This window comes from Lepidochelys olivacea (genome assembly GCF_965140295.1).
Source record: "Lepidochelys olivacea isolate rLepOli2 genome assembly, chromosome: 6".
In the NCBI taxonomy this organism is placed as follows: Eukaryota; Metazoa; Chordata; order Testudines; family Cheloniidae; genus Lepidochelys; species Lepidochelys olivacea.
The window spans coordinates 118,666,033-118,688,866 of NC_140416.1; the positions used below are offsets into that span (position 1 = coordinate 118,666,033).

At 43.4% G+C, this 22,834-nt stretch overlaps 1 protein-coding gene across 3 annotated transcripts in view; it reads left to right on the forward strand.

Annotated features, from left to right (window-relative positions):
• Positions 1-22,834, forward strand: part of SLC35F4 (solute carrier family 35 member F4) — a 184,379-nt gene that overhangs the window by 148,373 nt on the left and 13,172 nt on the right. For 2 of the 3 annotated variants that reach the window (XM_084630685.1, XM_084630686.1), the window contains exons 3-4: positions 2,303-2,600; positions 12,128-12,347. In XM_084630685.1, coding sequence (XP_084486811.1) covers positions 2,303-2,600; positions 12,128-12,347 — 518 coding nt within the window. Of the gene's footprint in view, positions 1-2,302; positions 2,601-12,127; positions 12,348-22,834 lie in introns of those variants that run through there. The other variant, XM_084630687.1, reaches the window with a different exon arrangement.

A 22,834-nucleotide genomic window follows, 5' to 3' on the forward strand; every position in this document is an offset into this window, starting at 1 on the left:
TGGTTGTGAAAAGTTATTTACTGGTTGCTTTGACTGATGTGTTTGTTTATTTTGTGGTAGCTCACATTGGTTCTGTTTCCCTGCCCAGGCCTGGCTCCACCCTGATGACCAGTAGAAATGGAATCTTTGGAAATTTCCTACCCGTTTAGTATGGATTTATTTATGCCCATTATACCTGTAGGCCACCCTCTTGGAATCCAGGCCGCAGGCTCGTTATTCAGAATTGTTAGGTTTTTTTTTATCTTTGCTGGTGGATGAGACTTTTGAAGAGCTTAAGTGATTTTGGAGCAGAAATCCCATGGACTTTTGAAGGAATTTATGCTACTTCCCCTATTCCACCATATAAGATTAATCAGACTGGAGGCTCATGTACCTTTTTGAACCAAGCAAGAACTCACAAGTAGTGTATGTTTCTCTTGTTTTCAATAACATCCACATCTGCGGCTGCAAAATCCAAACCAAATGCTAATGATAGCTTCGTGCACAGTTATAGTAATTACATAGTTGTTTGGTAATTGGAAAATGTAGGGCCCGTGCAAAGGTGTTTTAGCTTTCTATTATTCTGTGATTGCTGTAACTGTTAGATCAATGAGAGTTAATTGCTTCGTAGTTCTGCATTGCAGGTAACCCCACGTGTGAATATTACATAACATGTTCTGTGCAGGCATCTCTAGTTTGCAAACAAACTATAATTTACCTTTCAGTAGTAGCGGTCAGTCATTATTAGTATGACTAAAATATCATGCTCTCGCTCCTGCCCCCCATCAGTTGAAGAGAATGTTAAACTGACTGCATTTTGTAAAAGCTATCTTTTCAAAGCACTTTCTAATTATTCTCTGCATGTTATTAATAGACCTTTAATTTGATTTGAACTCTTTTTTTCACTGTTAAACGGAACAGCTAAATAGCTGTCACTTTGGGCATGAACAAGGCTCGGCCGTCTCTGTCTCTCGTGCTGTTTGCTGGAATGGCTGCAGCGTTGTGTTTCTGTAACTTAACTCTTTTATGAGGTTAGATTGTTGGCCTATTGCTCAACCCCCAACCTGGAGGTCCAGTGGGACTTGGGGTGGGCGGGCCTGTTCCCTATCCTTTGACCTCTCTGGTTTGGGTGGCCCAACGAGGAGTTAAAACTCCTGCTGGTGTACCTCCTTACCATCTATATTCAAGAAACAGGCCACTGCACAGTTGCAAAATGCACTGTTTCCTCATTATAAAGTTCTTGATTATAGTGCATTCTCTGATATAATTAAAAGAAACACTTCCGAGATCAAATTCACCCTGATGTACCTCTACTAACTTGGTCCACTACGTTTACATAATGTTAACCCTATATCAAAAGCAACTACATCAAAGGGAATTCAAGCTTTGGTCTGAAATCCTGCCTTTCTCACATGTTGTTATGTTGACCTGCTCTATAACAGAACTCATGGTGTAGCCTGTCTTCACAGCTGGTGTATAGTTCCTATTCACATTAATAAACAAATGGATCCCCACAATATATAATGTTATACGCTGGTCAAACCTATCAACAGTAAAAATGTGTAGTTAAGGTAGCTGTTGTTCATGTGGAGTAGCTACTTGTAGTGTTTTTAACATTAACCCCTATATTCCTGAAACCAAACCACCATGCTACATTCTCATGTAGTAAGATAGGCTGACTATTCTACTGGCACATCAGACCAAGGAGCAAAATTAATCAACTGTTTCACCATTTCCACAGTAACTAGAGTATGGAATGATCACGATCTATTTCTTCTTTGTTTTTATCTACTGATTTTATTACCAAGATCTACTTTTGTTCCATTTCCATTTTTAACTGTACAGCTGCAAATCTGTCTCATTCTATGCGATGAACTTTAAAAGGAAATGACCAAACAATTTTTGCCTAAGCTTGTAAATAAAAATATGCTTTCTGAGTCAAGACCTTTGAATTGTAAAGGCTTGTTCCTAGTTTCAGATCTATGGGCTTACATAGCAAACATACAGTTTTTGGTTTTGTAACATAGTTGGCCTTAAGAGAGGGATACAGCTGTACGCTACAGGCTTGACTGACAAAAGAAGGCCTCGAAACAGTGGCTGGTATCTTGTGCCACTGTAATTTGGTTGTGGCTTTGTTCCCATCACCTTGAAATTGCGGTTGTTTTATTACTGAAGTACTTCTTTGCAGCATTCCAAGTGCTTGTCTGGGGGGCATTGTGTTTGGTCGAGGGGGATGAGGTGCTAAAGAAACCGATACTATAGCAGAAATGATGAATTCCTTGAAATGGATCCATTTTGTCTGTAACTCTCCTCTTTTTTTCAGGAGAAGAAGGGACACAAACCCATACCGAGAACAACAGCCAAGAAAACCAATCACAGACCCGGTGTCAATCTTGCACATCTACATTTCTTAAGGTTGTCTGGGGATTTCTAATAATCTTATCAGTCTCATCCTCTTGGGTTGGAACCACACAGATTGTGAAAATCACATATAAGAACTTTGACTATCCATTTTTCATGACTTGGTTTTCAACAAACTGGAACATTATGTTTTTCCCCGTTTATTATTCTGGGCACCTTGCAACTGCACAGGAAAAGCAGTCTCCAATCAAAAAATTCAGGTGGGTTTTATTGTGACACTGTTGCTTTAAGCATCTCCATAACTGTTGACTCAAATGACAGCTGTTTTCTTCGACTCTAGTTATATAGTTTGCTTTTTGGTGTGATGGGGCAGAATAAAGGTCACACTTTATTTTAAGGTCCCAGTCATATATAGTTTATTAGAAGTTAATAGATTATTTACATATGCTTGAATAAATGGTTAATTTTTATAGATTGTTATTGAGTTCAACAGGTCAATTGGTTGCTTATAACCATGGATTACAAACATGGATTATACCTTGTATTGATGTGCTTATAGCCATGTATAGCAGATACTATTTGCACCTGTAACATACAACCTTAGTATAAAGTCTGACCAGAATAAATCAGAGCTGGCCAAGATGAAGCTCAAAGCTGGGGAGATGGAAGACTGTGGCTTGTCTTAAGGGCCCCTGTAGGTGGAATAATGGTATGAAAACCATTTCCCCATGCCCCTGTGTAGGCTTTCCACATATCAGGCCACAGTCTGCCTTGAGGGGAGTAGGGAGATGGCTTTCATCCCCTTTCCTTAAAGGCTGCTTCCCCCCATGCTGGGAGACCCAGAGAAGGAATTGTGGGTTATAGAGTCACACTGCCCTGCACAAAGCAGCTACACACTGCACTTTGCTATGGGCTGGGAGCAAACTCAATCTGAAGTGAAGAAATGCTAGGAGCATAATTGCAGTTATAATGTTAGGTTATATGGACAGTGACATACACATCTAGGGTTGCCACCCATCCTGTTTTCACCCAGACAGTCTGGGTTTCAGCTTGTCTGTCTTGGTGCCATTTGACAAGCCCTGATGTCCCTTTTTTTTTTCAATCTGGGAAGGAAGAGGTGGAGAAGGGGATGAAGCCTTGGGAGAAGAGGTGGAGAGGGGGTGGAGTTTCAGGGGAAGAGGCAGGGTTTGGGGGGAAGTGGCAGAGAAGGAGCGGGGTCTCGAGGGAAGAGGCGGAGCAGGGGTGGGGCCTGGGTGGAAGAGGCAGAGGAGGGGCAGGGTCTTGAAGGAAAAGGCAGAGCAGGGATGGAGTCTTGTGGGGAAGAGGCAGAGCAGGGGGTGAGGCCTCGGGAGTCTGGTTACCAGTCATTAGAAAGGTGCAACCCTATACACATCCCTGTTCCTCTCCAGTAGCCAGCTTGCAATTGCTCCAGGGACTGCAACTTGAATTCAACTCACCAGAGGTAAAACATCTTGCCAAAGCAATCATAGGGCAATTTTAAACAAGGGCCAGATTCAGATACTCTTACTCTTACTTGGTAACACCTTGCTCTGCAAGCAACCCCACTGGTTTCAACAGTGTCTGTGAAGTAAGGTATTAGTAAACATAAGGGTATCAGATTCTGGTCTGGACTCCTTACTGAGGGTGAAGTGATACTTCCATTGAGAACACTAGGAGTTTTAACAGCAGCAGGATTGGGGCCTATGGGCCAAATCCCTCACTCTGATGCTCTTGTAGGGATCCTAGGTCTGAAGTTGGACTTAAATTGTTATTTACATCATATCAGACCATCTAAAATTGGACAGTTGCACTTAATTAATTGCTGCTTCAAAGATCACAGTGGTTTGTGCAAGAACGATCCCTTCATCCTGGTTCTTCCTAAACTGTGATGGTTTGTGAGAACACCAACCACTATCCGCTTGGCTTCTGCGTGTGAGGCCAGGAAGGAGAGCGTAGCCCAATACTAGTAAATATAGAACAAATGAATGAGCATCAGGATGAATGCTTTGCTATTATCTGTGTGAACAAATCGTTTCTCTGTGTAAATCAGTTAATCATCTGATTATACATCCACCACAACAAAAATCTGAGAATAACCATTTGTGCAGCCTGCAAATTACTGTATTATTAAGAAAGAACCACCTCCCCTCTACCAGTTCATACAACCTATAATCACTAAAACATGTATGCCCTGTACGATGCCCTTGGACACTATAAAACAGTGTTTTACAATTTTATTTGAATTAATGCACTCTCTGGGCCTGATCTAAACCCATTGAGGTCAATGGGCCAGGCCCTGAAAAGGAAGATTCTGCTTTGGTTGATGTTGACTGGAAGTATAATACTATCAGCTGAATGTAGACTGTGTGGGCCTGATCCTGGAAGCTGAGGAGCATCTCCTGCTGAGTATCCTGAGAGCAGAGAGTGCTGGGCACCTTGAGGGATCCATCGCCCCGGGCCATATATCTGGTGCAGTGGGGTTTCAATGTATTCTTATCCAAATTACAGGGATTTTATTGTCAGCTCCTCCCCACCCCCACAATGGCTTGCAGGGATCTCTCTCTCATGGAATACCGAAATGTAACTAGGACATTCTGAGAACTTTGACCCACACTCACAAAAGGCCCCTGGATTTAAAAAAACCCAACAACCCAAACCTTTAGAGTCCAATTGTCAAAGTTGGATGTATGTATTTGCGCGCATATGGGAATTTTATGCACACAAATATCAGATAAGCAAATGCAAATCAAGTACTTGAGCGTGTACAAATGGCAAGTTAGGTGCCAGGGCTAATGTGTATGACTGTTTGCTAGTAGAAAATCAGAATTTGCCAACAGATATTATGTAGCTCCCAGAGTATTTCCAATTCTAGGTATATGGTGAAATTGTGGTATTTCAGGCGTGTGTGTGTGTGGGTGGGGGGTATCTGTTGGCAAATGATGACTTTGTAATAGTGGCCAGTGTATCTGATTTGCACAGGCACATCAGGGAATTAGGTAGTATTATTATTTGGGTTCATATATTAGGTGAACCCAAATCTATCTATGTAATTGGGAACGTCCAGGTGTGAAAAATCATCCCATAATACTATCCAGACTTCTCCTTGTCTCTTGAGATTTTTTGTTTTTCTGATTATTACCATCCTAAAACATCATTTATTGTTTTTAAAATGTATTTATAGTTATTACTTTTGTGCTTTAAGCATTTTCCCTGTTAACAAGTCCTCACTTTCATTTTCTACCATTTGCTATTTCCTTTGCTGGCTTTAGTTTTGTGAAATAGATCATTTGTTTCAGTCAAGTCTGGCCCATGCTTACCCCTAGGCTAATAGTATGTGTGTGGTGTTGTTTTTTTATTTCTGTAGGACAGAGTGATTCACTGGTGGCTTAAAGAGGCATGAAATTTTGTCCCATAGGTTCTGCAACAGACCATAACAAATTATGCCTATAACATCTCCACTATGGCAGTAATAATGTCCTCTCCTTTCGAAATATCACCCCAGCCTATCAAAGCCAAACAGAGCCTTTGTTGCTTCTTTTGCATTTAAAAAAAAGTCCTGTTAGTCAGGACAAAAGTCTTGGTTTTCAGCTTTGGGTTTGCTGGATTATGAGGGTTAAAGTCTTTGAAACTGGTTTGAAACTCTTACCACTTACCCTTGAGATTCTGTTTTTTAGTCTCAAAAGTGACTCACTGTTGCAACTGGTCCCCTGAATTTCAATTTGCAAGTTTAGCCTTCTTAAGGTAGAGTATTTTAATACAACTCCTGCCGTTTTCCTCCTGGTCATAGATTAAGCGTAAGCACCTGCCAGAGAGCCTGAATTGTGAGGGAAGCATGAAGCCCGAACTCTTTACGAAGGGCGAGTAATGAAATGTTGTGGACCTCACAGGGAAAGCGGTTCCCCCTTAAAAAGTCAGCCTTTGCCAATAGTCTACCCACAGTGGTATGTGCAGTTGTTCCCTGGAAATAGTTGGATGGCATCTCACATACCACTGAGTAAGGGCTGGTACCAAGTGGTGGTTCCCTAATGGTGGGCACAGTAGGATCTAGAGTGCGTTCCCTCAAGCACTCAATCCAGAATACCTACTGCACCTAGGAGTCCAGGGAAAGCCAGCAGGTGCTGAGTAGTATTGAGGCCCTGAGGACAAACTTTGTTTATGGCTGCGGGTGCCAGCAAGAGACGACTTCGCTGGGAAGTATTGAATTTCTAGTGACAAGCAGAAGCAGAGCTCCGACTAAATGTGGTTTGTCACTCTGGCCCTCTTGCCCCTGCACTCTCCACAGTAGCTCAGTCAGATTTCCCCAGTCCCCTTGGGAATTACACTGCTAAATACAAATCCTTACTTCAGAGGACATTTAAGATGAGGGACCAGATTCAGCCCTGGGGTGCCTGGTTCAGCCCCCAAAGTGGCAGGGACTGGCCCAAGAGAAGGCAAGAACCAAGCCAGCTAAGAGAGGTACTAATTCAGTGCTTCTACTGGAGGGGCTCTTATGGAGCTGCCTTCCCTATGTGGGACCTGCTGGGGTGAATCCGGCCTGAAGGCTGCACACCAAATGACCTTTCCCCTTTCTCTGTGCTCCAATTCTTGGGCAAACAAATGTAGCCTGCAGTCAGTGATTTTTGTGATTCAGAAGGTGTCACTTTTCCCTCAGTGTCAGTGCCCTGGAATCAGTGGTGGATTAGCCACAGGGCCAATGGGGTCATGCCTAGGGGCCCCGGCCAAGTGGGGGCCCCCATGCCCCGACCTGCCGACCCCATTTCCCCAGCAGGAGCACTGAGGAGGAGGAGGGGACTGCAGGAGGAAGGGGTCGGGAGGGGCCCGCACTTGGTCTGGGCCAGGGCTCCACAAACCCCTAATCCACCTCTTCCTAGAATGGTGTTCGAAGGCATTATGCTGCTGGAGTGCCATCTCTCGGCTAAGACACAAAAGCGAGGTAGTGGCAACTTGTGGCCATGAAAAATCTTGTTGTACTTTTTTGCAAGAGTAACATAACTGATGCCCTGGCCAAATTTTAATCCGCATAATTATGTTTAGATTCTACCTATCTACATTACCTCCTGGCAGTTTCCACTGGATTTGCTGTTCACTTCTGTGGTGGAGTGCTGCCGTGTGCCATTAAAAACAGCCGCTGCATTACATGCCAGAGGTTGGCACGTGTCAGTGGTGAGTGAAGTGACTTCTCTGCAGGTATATGGAGAGGATGGAGTCATATAGGGTGCATTCTGGTTTACAGGCTCCAAGGGCAAGGTCTAGGTGCAAGAGCTCTAGAGAATGTGGTACGCTGCGCCAAGCTGAGGCTGAGGCCTGTGTGCACAATAGAAAAAGCGAAGTTTGCTAGAGGGCAGGTTTTAAAACAGATGGCTCTTGCCTTTGGAGATGACCTGTTTGCTTTACTACACCTTGGATTCCAGTTTTCCTCTAAGCCTGTCTGTTTGGGGAAGCCGCTGGGGCATTCGGAGAAGGGGCAGCCTGCAGGGCCCTCTCTCCTTCCCCCATCCACCAGGCATGGCCTTTGAGGAGGGCACAGGTTCCGGGGCCCTCTTTTTTCCCGCCCAATCCCGCCCCCCGGCAAGAATAGCCTTTGGACCCACAGGATGAGGTAGCCAGATTGCAGAGCCCCCTTCTAGAGTACTGTTGATGGCAGATCACCACCATGTGTGGCACTGGCTCGGGGGAAGGGAAAGCTCAGTGGTTTGAGCACTGGCCTGCTAAACCCAGGGTTGTGAGTTCAATCCTTGAGGGGGCCATTTAGGGATCTGGGGCAAAAATTGGGGATTGGTCCTGCTTTGAGCAGGGGGTTGGACTAGATGATTTCCTGAGGTCCCTTCCAACCCTGATATTCTATGAGTCCTCTTATGTAGCAGTGAGTGATCTGATCTCTCTCCAGCTCCCAGTGCCAGCTCCCATTGTCTGCCAGTACCAGCTCTCTGCCCCGCTGACCATAGGGGATGTCAGAGAGAACCTCTCCCACAGCACATTTCTAATTCAGTTTTCCTTTATACAGAATGCACAGGGGTGTGATGTGGTGCAAAGCTTTCACCAGCACTCACTTTGCACCACCTGCATAACACACTGGTGGCTTTGGTGCTGCGTGTAATCTCCCACTCTAAGTCATGCTGGTACCACCTCCCGCCTTCATATTTTATGTAGTACAGACTCATGGGCAGTCAGACAGACTCTGATTTAGTTTACACCAGCAGAAATCCAAACAAACTCCACTGGCTGCAGTTGAGATATTTTGGATTTACAATAGCGTATAGTCCCGATCTTGCTCCCGCTGAAGTCAGTCCCAAAACTCCCATTGATTCCAATGGTACAAGATCAGACTATTAGCAAGACTGGAATCAGGACCTATATCCCTTGGAATGAAAGATACTTAGTCATATACTCATCTTTAAGCACGTGCCAAGTCCATCCATATTCAACAAAGCATTTAAGCACATGTTTAGTTCCCAGTGAAGTCAAAGGGACTTCTGCACATGCTCATAGTTAAGCTTGTACTTATATGCTTCACTGAATCAAGGCTGGTATTATTTTATTATGTTTACAGATAAAAAATGTAAGACTCAAAACATCATCTTACAATTCTGGAACATGCAAAGCTCTCTCTTTCTACAGACAGCATTTCTGACCTGATCTTTGCAAAATATAATAAGTTGTAAGCACAGCTAGCTCAGCAGGAGTAGCTGAGGTTATCCAAGAAGCTCACTATGCCAGCATTAACTTGTTGAATGGCACATCAGGATCCAGTTTGGAGAAGCAATTTATTGTTACCGAAGTTTACTGCTTTATAGAGCACCTTGGTTGAGTGGTTGCAAAGGAAGAGACAACTCTTAAGTAGTAAGTGGGAATTAATAGAGCAGGTGACTATCAGTGCTCCCCTGGAAAAAAATTATTTGATGGCATAATAATACCTCCTTGAGTGCTATCCCAGTGACAATGACCTTTTAAAGGGCAGGTTTCAGAGTAGCAGCCGTGTTAGTCTGTATTCGCAAAAAGAAAAGCAGTACTTGTGGCACCTTAGGGACTAACAAATTTATTTGAGGGCAGATTTTAAAAATCGTGAGGATAATGGCTTATTAGCTGCCTGAAAGCAACAACTTTCAGAGGTGAGATTGGAAAGGTGATGAGAAGAGCAGCCCAGTGTTTGGATGAATAATGGGATTTTCTCTTGAGATTGAAAAAACTAGCCATGCTGCACTTGGCCAAGACATGAGTTAGAAGGGACTTGATTGAGTTATTCCAAAGAGCACAGTAAATTCTGCTGGTGAGTCTGTTTTTGTTATGGTGTGCCTTAGTTCAGGAACAAAGGGCATCTCCATTAAGTTAATGCCCAGGATGTTCAGAACACATACAAAGAAATTATTGCTGAATGCAGTATATACGACAGTTAATATGCAGATCTCAGTTGCAGGAAGTAGAGCCAAATACTAGAATTAAAATAAATTCAAATGGCTGGATTGATAAAATGGCAGGATAATCAAATTATCCTATTATTTTGGTTATCATCAGTCATCAAATGACTGATAACCAAAATAATGTTATGAGCGCTGATAACTAGTAATAGTATTTTTAGTGATCTAAGCTAAGCAGAATGATACATCGTGTTTCATGACACAAGCTAACTGCCGAACAAGGTCAGGAAGGAAAATCGTTTCCTATGTATTGCATCGCACATTTGGCTAGGTATGTTATGGAGTCAAGTGTTGGACACTGCAAGAAAGGAGGATACTGGATTTGATGGACCAGTGATGACAAATCCTTTGTCCATTTTCAGAATCCAGGCTGTGAGCCTGTTGACCTCTCATATGTGTCCATTTCTTTTGGCAGTAAGGGCTTTCCCATCAAATGTCTACTTCCAGAGGGCTGTGGTAGCTCCCTACCTTATCTCTTGAACTTGGTGACTACTAGAAATCCCTCATATTTCTGGTTACCTGTGCGACAACTACAGCTGGTCAACTTTTTTTTGCCAACTTTTTTTTTGGGGGGGGGGGGGGGGATGAAAGATGGCGTTTCAATCAAATGAAATTTTTATGGAAAACTTTCATTTTGCTAGAAATTTTTCAGTAAAGCATTTTCAGTTTTCAGGAAAAAATTGTAGTTTTTTGGTTTTTGAAAACAAAAATTTTTTTGCTGAAAACTATTTATGTATTTATTTATTTTCTTGAAACCAGCTTATAGAAACCAAAAAAGAGTTTTGATGTCAATTTCCTTTGAAAAACCAAACAGTTTTGTGAGAAATTTTTAAAAATAGAAGTTTAATAGAATTCCACACCAAAAATAATTTGCATTTTTTGACTCGCTTTAATTAAACTACAGCACGTTCTCAGGAATACTGAGTCGTCCCACATACTTTGGAGTCTTCTAAACATTGCCACATGGCATTTGGAATACTCTTGGGTTTAAGGAATTTAGACTGGTTTCTTAATAATACCAAGTATTGTTGATGATCCAATTTCATGGGTCCTAGGTTCAGTCCACTTGGGTCTGAATTTTATGATGCATTCATTGGTGAGATAATGCGTGCTAAGAAGTGGTAATGTTAAGCTGCCTGCGAGGGATAGCTCAGTGGTTTGAGCATTGGCCTGCTAACCCCAGGGTTGTGAGTTCAATCCTAGAGGGGGCCATTTAGGGAGCTGGGGCAAAAATTTGCGGATTGGTCCTGCTTTGAGCAGAGGGCTGGACTAGATGACCTCCTGAGGTCCCTTCCAACCCTGATATTCTATGATTCTGTATCAAGACTTCAGTCATACTTTGAGTGTCTCATGGAATCTTTTGATGAAGAAGAGAGAAAAGTAACTAAAGACGGGCCGACCTGGTTTGAGAAAGACAATGAAATTTCAAAAGGGGTGCACTCATTTGCTTTTAAGCAGGTTGGACACTAAACTACCCAATCTATCCTCTAACCTGAGACACCACTTTGAATAGTGTCACTTAGATTGTCTCTAAAACCAGAATTTTTAGCACCGACATTCCTGCGCCACCCAATATTAGCTGCCCATACAACTTCATTCAGAGCTGTGTGAAGCAACAAGAGGGTATTTGTGAATCTTCAGATTTTGTTCTCAGTTTTTATCCGCAAACAAATGTCTCCATTTCTCCTAGTGAACACAACATTTCACTGTGTGTATGACAAAAATGTAGTAAAGTGGAGCCACAAAATGTGGGTTGGGGTTTGTTTGTTTTTTTGGTCAACGGTGGGAATTTTTCCACATACCTAACAGGAGCTGTCTGGAAATATTACATTCAGAAGTTAACTGTGTCAAGACTGCAGAGTACTCGAGTTGGAGGGGATAGCTGGCTATTTCCGAGTACTGAAGGTTATTAGTATCTTACCTTGTCCCTCTTTAGACCTTACTCCTATAAAAGAAAAAAGAGAAACCTCCAGGCCGGGGGCGGGGCTGTTTTCAAGCCACTAAGAGCGGCATTTATAGTCCTTGAATCCATGGATTTAGTAGGCAGGGGCTCAAAACTCTGAGTATTATAGACACTCCTGAGTTATGCATGTGAGAACACATTACCCAGGATTGTTCCTGCATAGAGGCTGGTTCTTCCAGGTAAGTGGCTCCTATTCTATTTGCAATATCACCCTGCATGAAGTGGCTGAGAAAAGTAGGCTATGTTATTATCAGTGCTGAATATCTCACTTCCTTGTGAGTGTACTGAGTATTCAGGAAGCCCGCTTGACTATGTCTAGAACATAATAAAAGTCTAGAACGTGTTTTCCATGCTCAAGTGAACATTAAACAAAATACGAGTTGAGTATTAAACTGTTTTCTTTTCTTAGGGAATGCAGTCGGATTTTTGGTGAAGATGGTCTGACGTTGAAACTCTTTCTTAAAAGGACTGCTCCCTTTTCTATTCTGTGGACTTTGACTAATTACCTGTATTTACTGGCTTTAAAGAAGCTGACAGCCACAGACGTCTCTGCCCTGTTCTGTTGTAACAAAGCATTTGTCTTCTTGCTTTCTTGGATTGTGCTGAAAGAGAGGTTCATGGGCGTAAGGGTAATGACTTGTATGATTTTCAACCATCTTGACTTTCATAATCAATCTTAAATCCATGATTTAAAGATAGCCATTATACTAAAAACAATGTATGTCTATTTTGAAACATTTCTCATTAACTTTGTGGTGCAAATCTAAATCTGAAGTCCAGCTAGGGATCTCAGTCTCTTAAGATAACAGGGTGTGGGTGTGAAGTCCAGCAGAATCGTGACACCGAATTTCAGATGGCGAATTAGCCGATTGAACTAAGAGGACCTTTGATTACCTTGTGTTTAAAGTTCTGAAATATCGTTGGTGAAGCAGAAAACACTTCTATACAAGTTTATTTTTAACTTTGTGATAAACTCTTAGGACCGTATTAGAGCAATTTCGTTTGTAGTTCTGGGCTGATACTGAATTAATCATTTTAAAGATTGTTCTCTGCTTTTTCAATATACTATGTATTACTAAGGACAACAATTTAATTTCCCCCCACACTAAACAGGGATTACATGGGACTTAAGTGGGCACAGGCCATTTATGCAGGGGTGAGTTTCACATTGAGGGTATAAGTCTGATAGAACAGTGTGGATAGGAGTAGAAGTGGGATGTATATTTTTTGTAGCCCTCTGTCCCCATCTGCCCAACAAGAGAAAGATCTAACCCAAGTGGACTTGGGGAAAACTGAGCATATTTCTTATATGTAACATGCGCGTCTGAGTATGCGGAATGGATTAGGAGCTGCCTCTGAATTTTTGCTCAGAAATGTCCAGATTCTGCACCATTGCAGTCAATGAAAATATTCCCATTGACTTTAATGGGAGTTGGGTCAGGCCCTAATGATCTGATCTGGTTCCATTGCAGACAGGGTGAGTTTAGCCATTAATGTCAAAGGCAGGGCCCAGGTCAGGCACCTAGAACTGGAATGGGCCACCAGAGCTGTTGGATTTGAGTTCCTGGGGGAGGGTGATGGCGGGCTGTGCATTTGTACATCTGACCTGGCTTTTGGAATTGGGGGCAGGTACACTGAGTGGAAAATCTGCTCTTGGGCTCTGGGGTCTGAGGGGAAAATTTCCTTTTCCGAAAGGGGGCTGGATGGTTTGCCAAGCTAAAAATGAGAGTATAAACTCCAGATCCTTAAGCATGTGTTTATTTGTAAGCATGAGTAATGCCATCTCTATTCAGCAAAGCACATGCTTACATGTTTTGCCAAATTAGGTCCATAGAGGAGCTTCAGGTCCAGGTGACCGGTTCCAATTCAGACTAGATCAGTAATGAATTTAACCTTTTACTCTTTGGTGGGTGTCCTGCTGCACACGTGACATGAGTTTGGCAGACTCTGTCCAGTTTCCAGCACACTGGTACCCATATGTCAGAACCCTGTTACCACTAATTAGCATCATTTTTGGCAGTCCCAGCAAAAATGCCAAGGATTAAGTTTGCATTGAGAGGAAATTAATCACTAACTTCCAGAGATTACCCTTTGAGAAGAGAGATGGGGCACATTAGAACCAGGGCACTGTGGGGAAGCCTGTATTGCTACTGTGCCTCAATTTCTCCATCTGTAAAATTGGGATAATAATACTGACCCCTGTTGTAAAGACCTTTGAGATCTGCTAGAGCTACATAAGAGCTAGGTGGTATTATAACTAATGTCTGTACAGTCTCTTTTCATGGCCAGTTATTATTGTTCATAATGGTAGAAACCTTAGCAAAGACCTATGCAGGTGCTTAATTTCAAGTATGTGAGTAGTTCCGTTAAGGGAAGGATGGGAGTAATAAGTCTTGGCAGGGTTAGGGCTGAAATATATACAATGCACATATCTATTATATACCCCATTTAAAAATATTAAATCAATAAACATCAGCTGTAACCAACTACTCCTCAAGCTGTCTGTAGTTCCTTGGCTAATTCCTTGTAGGCATCATGGAAGGAAGTATGCCTCGAGGAAGGATTTGAAAGAGGAGAGGGTAACCTAGGGAGGTGGTGGAATCTCCTTCCTTAGAAGTTTTTAAGGTCAGGCTTGACAAAGCCCTGGCTGGGATGATTTAGTTGGGGATTGGTCCTGCTTGAGCAGGGGGTAAGACTAGATGACCTCCTGAGGTCCCTTCCAACCCTGATATTCTATGATTCTATTCTATGATTCTATGATAAGTCACGTTTTCTAGACCTTTAATCATTTTTGTTGCTCTTCTATGGACTCTCTCCAATTTGTCCACATTGTTCCTGAAATGTGGTGCCCAGAACTGGACATGATACACGAGACGAGGCCTAATCAGTGCAGAGTAGAGCGGAAGAATTACTTCTTGTGTCTTGCTTACAACACTCCTGCTAATACATCCCAGAAGGATGTTCGCTTTTTTTGCAACAGCATTACACGGTTGACTCCTATTTAGCTTACGATCCTCTATGACCCCCAGGCCCCTTCCCGCACTACTCCTTCCCAGGCAGTCCTTTCCCATTGTGTATGTGTGCATATGTGTACATTTTCCAGCAGTATGTCCACAGGGATCATTTTTAATGATGTTAATAATCAGGCAGGTGAGTGCTTGGGAAATGGAATGTGACAAAGGAGTGTGAAAAGCTCCAGTAGATACCCAGCCTTCTGTATTTTGGCAAGCCCTGTGCTGCTTTCACTCCTGAGACACACTGGAAACAGGTGTAGTTATATCATCTGAGAAATAAAGGACCATAAAAATACGGGGCTAATAATATTCTCTGAGCTGGTTTTTACAAAGTACTCAGCACCCACAATCAGGGCCAGATTTTCAAAAGGACTCAGCTCTTATTGGGCTTACTCAAGGGCCTAAATGGGTGCTGCTGAGGAATGAGCTGTCTTGAGAATCTGGCCCCATAGTGTAGTTACTCTGCGTGAGTTTTAGCTGTATAACTAATCATAAAGGACACGCCCTCTAAATACTGCACAGAAAGGTCCCAATCCTTCAAAAATGTCCTCATGTGCTTAACTTTGCACAACCTGTGTAATTCCACTGGAGTCAAGGGAACTACTCACAACGCATGAAGTTAAGCATGTGTGTAAGTCTTTGCAGTTTGGGTCCTGATTCAGCAAGGCATTTAAGCATGTGCCAAAGGCCATTCCTACTCCGGGTGGCAGTTAAGCACACGCTTAACTTTAAGCACATGCTTAAGTCCCATTGACTTCAGAGTTTAACATTTAAGCACATGCTTAAGTGCTTTTGTCAACAGGGGCCATAAGGGCTACGCTTGAATTTTCAAATTTGGCGTCGTCTGGTTTGAAAGAAAGCCCGCTACTGGATCACATTAGAGAGACAAAGTGAATGAGGTAACAGCCGTGTTCGTCTGTATTCGCAAAAAGAAAAGGAGGACTTGTGGCACCTTAGAGACTAACCAATTTATTTGAGCATGAGCTTTTGTGAGCTACAGCTCACTTCATCGGATGCATACTGTGGAAACTGCAGAAGACATTATATACACAGAGACCATGAAACAATACCTCCTCCCACCCCACTCTCCTGCTGGTAATAGCTTATCTAAAGTGATCATCAAGTTGGGCCATTTCCAGCTTCTGTTGGTGAGAGAGACAAGCTTTCGAGCTTACACAGAGCTCTTCTTCAGGTCTGGGAAAGGTACTCAGAGTTTGTCACAGTTAAAGACAAGGTGGAACAGATTGTTTAGAGCAGAAGTAGTTTGCATATATTTCAAGGGACCATTCAAGGTAAAGTGGCCCATTAGCACCTTTCCAGTCATGGCAGGGAGGGAAGCTGGAGTGGTGGGGTTTAGTGGGTTATAGATTGTTGTAATAAACCATAAATCCACTGTTTCTATTCACTCCATGATTTTTAGTATCTAGAAAAGTTGCAAAGTAAAGCTCCCAGGCTTGTCTTTTGAAGGTGTTGTGCAGGTTTCCTTTGAGGATGAGGATTGAGAGGTCAGATATAGAATGATTGCTTTGTGAAAAGTGTTCACCCACAGGTGATGGGTGTTTTTGCCTTTTATCATTTTACTGTGTGAGTTCATTTGAGAGCGTAGTGATTGGTTTCACCCACATAGTAGTTGTTGCTGGGGCATTTAGTGCAGTGGATGAGGTACACCATGTGTGATTGGCATGTGAGGACTTATGGATCTAGAAAGGTGTGTTGAGGGGGGTGTTGATCATTGTAGCAGTGGAGATATGTCTCCAGGTTTTGCATCTGTTGTTCTGGGGGGTCTGGTGGCACTTTGAGTTGGTGAACCCCACATAGGGTATCGTCATAAAGTTATAACCCATACTCAGTGGAGATCACATCCTGAAAGAAATATTTCCTGAACCCCCCACTTCTGTCCTTCAAACAACCCCACAGCCTCTCGTTGCTCATCATCAGAAGCAAGCTCCCCACAGACCAGGGCATATCCACTCAGTGTGGCACCAGACCCTGCCAGAACAACGGATGCAAAACCTGTAGACAAATTTAACATTTCATGGATCAGTTAACAGATTGTGGGGTTCTCAAGATCCTAGTAAGCCCAGGGATTCACAGTCACTTTCCTGTTCTTTATGTCTAGATGGGAGGGGGCTAGAAACTTCTTTCTGTTGTACCATGCGGTTACAGTACAGAGGAGTTTGGCAACCACTGGTATAATACATAGAATCATAGAATCATAGAATATCAGCGTTGGAAGGGACCCCAGAAGGTCATCTAGTCCAACCCCCTGCTCAAAGCAGGACCAATTCCTAGTTAAATCATCCCAGCCAGGGCTTTGTCAAGCCTGACCTTAAAAACCTCTAAGGAAGGAGATTCTACCACCTCCCTAGGTAACGCATTCCAGTGTTTCACCACCCTCTTAGTGAAAAAGTTTTTCCTAATATCCAATCTAAACCTTCCCCACTGCAACTTGAGACCATTACTCCTCGTTCTGTCATCTGCTACCATTGAGAACAGTCTAGAGCCATCCTCTTTGGAACCCCCTTTCAGGTAGTTGAAAGCAGCTATCAAATCCCCCCTCATTCTTCTCTTCTGCAGGCTAAACAATCCCAGCTCCCTCAGCCTCTCCTCATAACTCATGTGTTCCAGTCCCCTAATCATTTTTGTTGCCCTTCGCTGGACTCTCTCCAATTTATCCACATCCTTCTTGAAGTGTGGGGCCCAAAACTGGACACAGTACTCCAGATGAGGCCTCACCAATGTCGAATAGAGGGGAACGATCACATCCCTCGATCTGCTCGCTATGCCCCTACTTATACATCCCAAAATGCCATTGGCCTTCTTGGCAACAAGGGCACACTGCTGACTCATATCCAGCTTCTCGTCCACTGTCACCCCTAGGTCCTTTTCCGCAGAACTGCTGCCTAGCCATTCGGTCCCTAGTCTGTAGCTGTGCATTGGGTTCTTCCGTCCTAAGTGCAGGACCCTGCACTTATCCTTATTGAACCTCATCAGATTTCTTTTGGCCCAATCCTCCAATTTGTCTAGGTCTTTCTGTATCCTATCCCTCCCCTCCAGCGTATCTACCACTCCTCCCAGTTTAGTATCATCCGCAAATTTGCTGAGAGTGCAATCCACACCATCCTCCAGATCATTTATGAAGATATTGAACAAAACCGGCCCCAGGACCGACCCTTGGGGTACTCCACTTGATACCGGCTGCCAACTAGATATGGAGCCATTGATCACTACCCGTTGAGCCCGACAATCTAGCCAGCTTTCTACCCACCTTGTAGTGCATTCATCCAGCCCATACTTCCTTAACTTGCTGACAAGAATACTGTGGGAGACCGTGTCAAAAGCTTTGCTAAAGTCAAGAAACAATACATCCACTGCTTTCCCTTCATCCACAGAACCAGTAATCTCATCATAAAAGGCAATTAGATTAGTCAGGCATGACCTTCCCTTGGTGAATCCATGCTGACTGTTCCTGATCACTTTCCTCTCATGCAAGTGCTTCAGGATTGATTCTTTGAGGACCTGCTCCATGATTTTTCCAGGGACTGAAGTGAGGCTGACGGGCCTGTAGTTCCCAGGATCCTCCTTCTTCCCTTTTTTAAAGATTGGCACTACATTAGCCTTTTTCCAGTCATCCGGGACTTCCCCGGTTCGCCACGAGTTTTCAAAGATAATGGCCAATGGCTCTGCAATCACAGCCGCCAATTCCTTCAGCACTCTCGGATGCAACATAGCTCTGCGATAGCATGTTTCCTCAGTAGATCTCCTTTGTAAAGTGCTTTGAGGTCAGTATTATTATTCCCATTTTACAGGGGGAAACAGAGGCATGGGGAGGGGAAGTGACTTGCCCAAGGTCTCCCAGCTGGCCAGTGGCAGAGTCTGGGATGGAACGCAGCTCTCCAGAGTTCCAGTCACTCTTTTCTTCTCTTGTATAAAGCTGACTTTTTACCCACGTGCTATTTTTCTGGTAAAGGTTAACAGTAAGTCTTGCTCTGAGGATACCTTTAGTGAATAATGATTATCTGGGGGAAGAGATGTGTGGAAGTTTGACAGGTTTTGCAAACAAGATGATGACATTCCATGCTTGCAATGCCCTATCCCCACCTAGCTGATAAAGATTATGATGTCAGGCCTTAGGCTTCGCTTGGGAACGGGTTTAAGCTAACCCAAAAACAGGCACTTATCATATGTTCACATGAGGTGCATATACTCGTGTAGCCATAACAGTGCAACTGGTAAAAGATGCCAGCCTAGGACAGGTCTTAGGTGACTTGGTCTGAGGGCAATAGTGTGGGATGGGGAGATAGGCAGAGAGCACTTGCTGTGCCCCATGGGGAAGTATTCCATAACCGGTAGGCCTACCTTGTCTCCCTGGACGCTTCTGAATTTCTCATGGCATAGCTGGGTGTCTGATGTATCCACGTTGCTCTAATCCTCCCTGTTGTGGAGTTGACTACAGTTGGAGCTGGTCCAAATGTTGCAAACACTAAGTTTGTAAGGTGGCCTGTTGACTTCAGATGCTTAACGTTAAGGACATGCATAAGTGTCTGCAGGTTCGGAGCCCTGGTTGTGTTCCTTTATGAGCTGCTCATCTTTGAAAAGAAAATCCTTTGGGGACCTCTTGCCACCTCTGGGTCTGAGCTTCTTTTCTGGAAGGCTGGTTGTAGATAGGAGACAGGTTTCCTTATATTACACTGACTAATGTTGTACTGTGCACCCCATGGACAAAAATGTTCCTTGGTGAAATGCTGCCTGGCTAACCTTTCTTCCAGGAAAGACAATGCAAACTGGTTTTAGTCATTGTCTGTTAGGTTGCCTAAGAAGGTTTCCAGCTTGTTCCGTGGAAAAACTTGTTTAAAGAGCAGTCAGCTACAACAGGCCACTTTGCTTCCCTTCGACCCCTGCTGCTACTTGCCAGCATAGCGAGCCTGAAGGATACATGCTCAGGCCTCTCATGCAAGCGTAAGACAATTACTGCTCACCAGCCGTACGCTCCAGTGCTTTAATGTATTCTTTGTAGAAGTAACTCCTAATATGAAATTTAAAATAATGTTCTTACCATTTTTTCCATTGTCAGGTCTTATTCATCCTGTGGCTGATGAGATGATGCTCATTTTGTGCTCATCGTCTTCTAAAGGCTGCCGAGGGAAAGGCTTGGCTTTCTAAAATCCTGGCAAACTGTAAAACTGTCTCTAAAATTAGTGTGGGGTTGGACTGAGAACCCCTTGCTCCTGCGCCACTGGTGAGCAGTTAGTCACCTGAGTTGTCTTATTGAAGTCAGTGGATTTACTCCTGTGAGGAAGAGGTTCACAATACGGTTCTTAGTGAGGTGCTGTTCACTAACAGTCAAATCCCGATCCCATTGAAGTCAGTGAGAGTTTTGCCGATGTCTTCAGAGGGAGCGGGATTTGACCCCAAGATCCCAGGAAAGGTACTACTGTTGCAAAAATGTGTTAGCTGCATTCGGTTAACATGTCAGAACATCACATGTGTGAGAACTCAGATCCATGGTGTTGCTTCAGGCACATATCTAGCCAACATAATAGGCAGCCGATCCACATCCATAGAAATGTATATAACTCTTCATGCCAAGGGTATAATATTAAACTGACAGGGCAGCACTGAAATGGTGTCACATGCAGTGGGTAAGTCTTTCTGGTGCAAAATTAGTTTTAGGAAGCAATTTCTGACCTGTCAATCCAGGTGGAGTATGTAGATGTTTAAAATGATAGCCAACAGCCATGCGTGCCATCACCATCTTGGCTGAAAGACTGGAGGCCAAACAATCCTCTCCGTAAGTTATTTTTGTAGAGAGACTGGACATTCCATGAAATTGGACCTCCCCTTTCCCCTGCCGAGTCAGTAGCAGCTGTAATAGCTTTGGCAGAGGAGAGGATCCTCCTCCTGTCAGATGTGGGAGAGTGACAGGTTGGCTGTCAGCCCCCAGAAGATGCCTCCAGGCCAGCTCTCCAAGATGTAGGAAAGAGAAGTAAACTAGGTGACCATCCCTGAAAACGGCAGAAGGGGGAAAGAAAACTACAGAGGCACCTCTCCTCAGATAACAGGGAGGTAAGAGAAAAGACCAGACCTGGAAAACAGCATTGGTTTTCTGACAAGAACCACAAATTAAAGGATATTAAATTATACCTGGTAGGCAGGGAGAAGGCTCTGTGGAAATGGTCATGGAGTCTGCTGGGAATGGTGTTTTGCACAATGGTTGGACTCCTAGTGAGAATTTTTTCTGAGCAAGGACTGAAGAACTTCAACAAAGGGGAAGTAAAAGCATCTCTGAATAATGAGGCTCAAGAACACTTTCTGTGACTCCTGTTGCTCCAATCATTAAGACTAGAAACAACAGTGCTTTCCATTGATGAGATGAGAGCTGTATGGAGGAAGCAGGAAGCTGTATACCTCCTTATGTGCCACTTTTGTAAAGTACACTGGCATCAGACGAATGGCACTGATGTGATTTTGAGGAAACGGGTTCATTCTGCCAAGTTCTGCTCTCACATACAAATCTGGGGTCACGATATTAGAAATATGTTTAAAAAAATCTCTTTATACTTGCATGCAACCCATCATTTTTGTGAGGTGTTTGATTATCAATCCAGTATAAAAGATCTACTTTATTCATCACATTTATATTTCCAGACTTAAGTCACCAGTTTCTACTGATTACTTTTCACAAATAATTCTCCTGGAATCTTAACATAAAAATGAACATGCAGGTCTTTAACATTTTAAGTAGGTGATGATTACTTCAGGGCCTTTTGATATGTCTTTGGGGGAGGAGGTTTGCAATATTACATGTGACCAGCAACAGAATATGACCAATCTATAATGCAACCCAAGATTAAAAGACACACCAGTGTAGCTGTTTGTTTATTTTTTTAAGCCTCTGAATGTGAGATGTAGCTCTGATCTCTGAGGGGGTTTGGTTATAACTCTGAATTGCTATATAGCTGATTTTTTTTTGTATCTTGTTACTTCATATCCTGGGGGAAGCTGAAAAGAAAAACAGAAATATTACGTATCTATTCATAGTCACTGATGGACTGTCCAGCTAAACAGAAGTTAATGTGTAGAATTTCTGCACTGGTGATTGCTGCTCAGCAAGGATTCCATTTAGCTTTTCAAGATTGTATCTGAGTTCTGCATCCTGCTTACTGATGACATACCAATGTACATGTAGATCTAGCTATGAAATATTACTGTCAATTCTAGGAGGAAGAAGATTGAGTTTTATAGAGTTGACGGATAGTAGGGCCCATTAGTCTGAACTCCTGCTTATCACAGGCCATAAAATTTCACCCAAATACTTCTATATTGAGCGCAATGACTTCAGCTAAACCAAAGCATTTCAATCCTCAGGAGACTGAGGGCTAGTCTACACTAGAAAATTAGAGTGACCCAGCTACATTGCTCAGGGGCGTGAAAAATCCACATCTCAGAGCAACGTTGTTACACTGACCTAAGTCTCCATGTAGAGCAAGGAAGAATTCTTCCGTCGACCTAGATACTGCCTCTCAGGGAGCTGGATTTACTACAGCGATGGGAGAACCCCAGCAGCTGCACCTCTGTGGCGTTTTAAGTGTAAGATGTACCTAAACTGTGTGTCGCAGAGAACAGGAAAGACTTAGGTGCCACCAATGCCCAAGGCCCCTGCAGTGTCAGTGAATTAATTAGGTAAGGTATGCTCAGGTGATCCACACCCCAGGGTGCAGAGGAAGGCGAGAAAACCCCAAAGTCCCTGACAATCTGACCTGGGGGAGATTCCTTCCCAACTCCAAATGTAGCGATCAGTTTGACCTTGAGCAGGTGAGCAACACGCAGCAGCCAAACATCTAGAAAGAAGATTCTCTGTGCCACCTCAGACCAATGCTCCACCCCATCCACTGTCCCGTCTCCAGCTGTGGCCGGTCTCTGATGCTTCAGAGGAAGGTGAAGAAAAAAAAAAGAAAAGAAAACCCAGGATACATCTCCTCTTGTGTACTGGGGAAAATTCCTTCCTGATCCCTTCAGGGAGCCCGTTGAAGCCCTGAAGCATAAGGCTGGATTATAGCCATTTTCTTAATGAAGAGCTACAAGAGTTATGAGCATGTTGA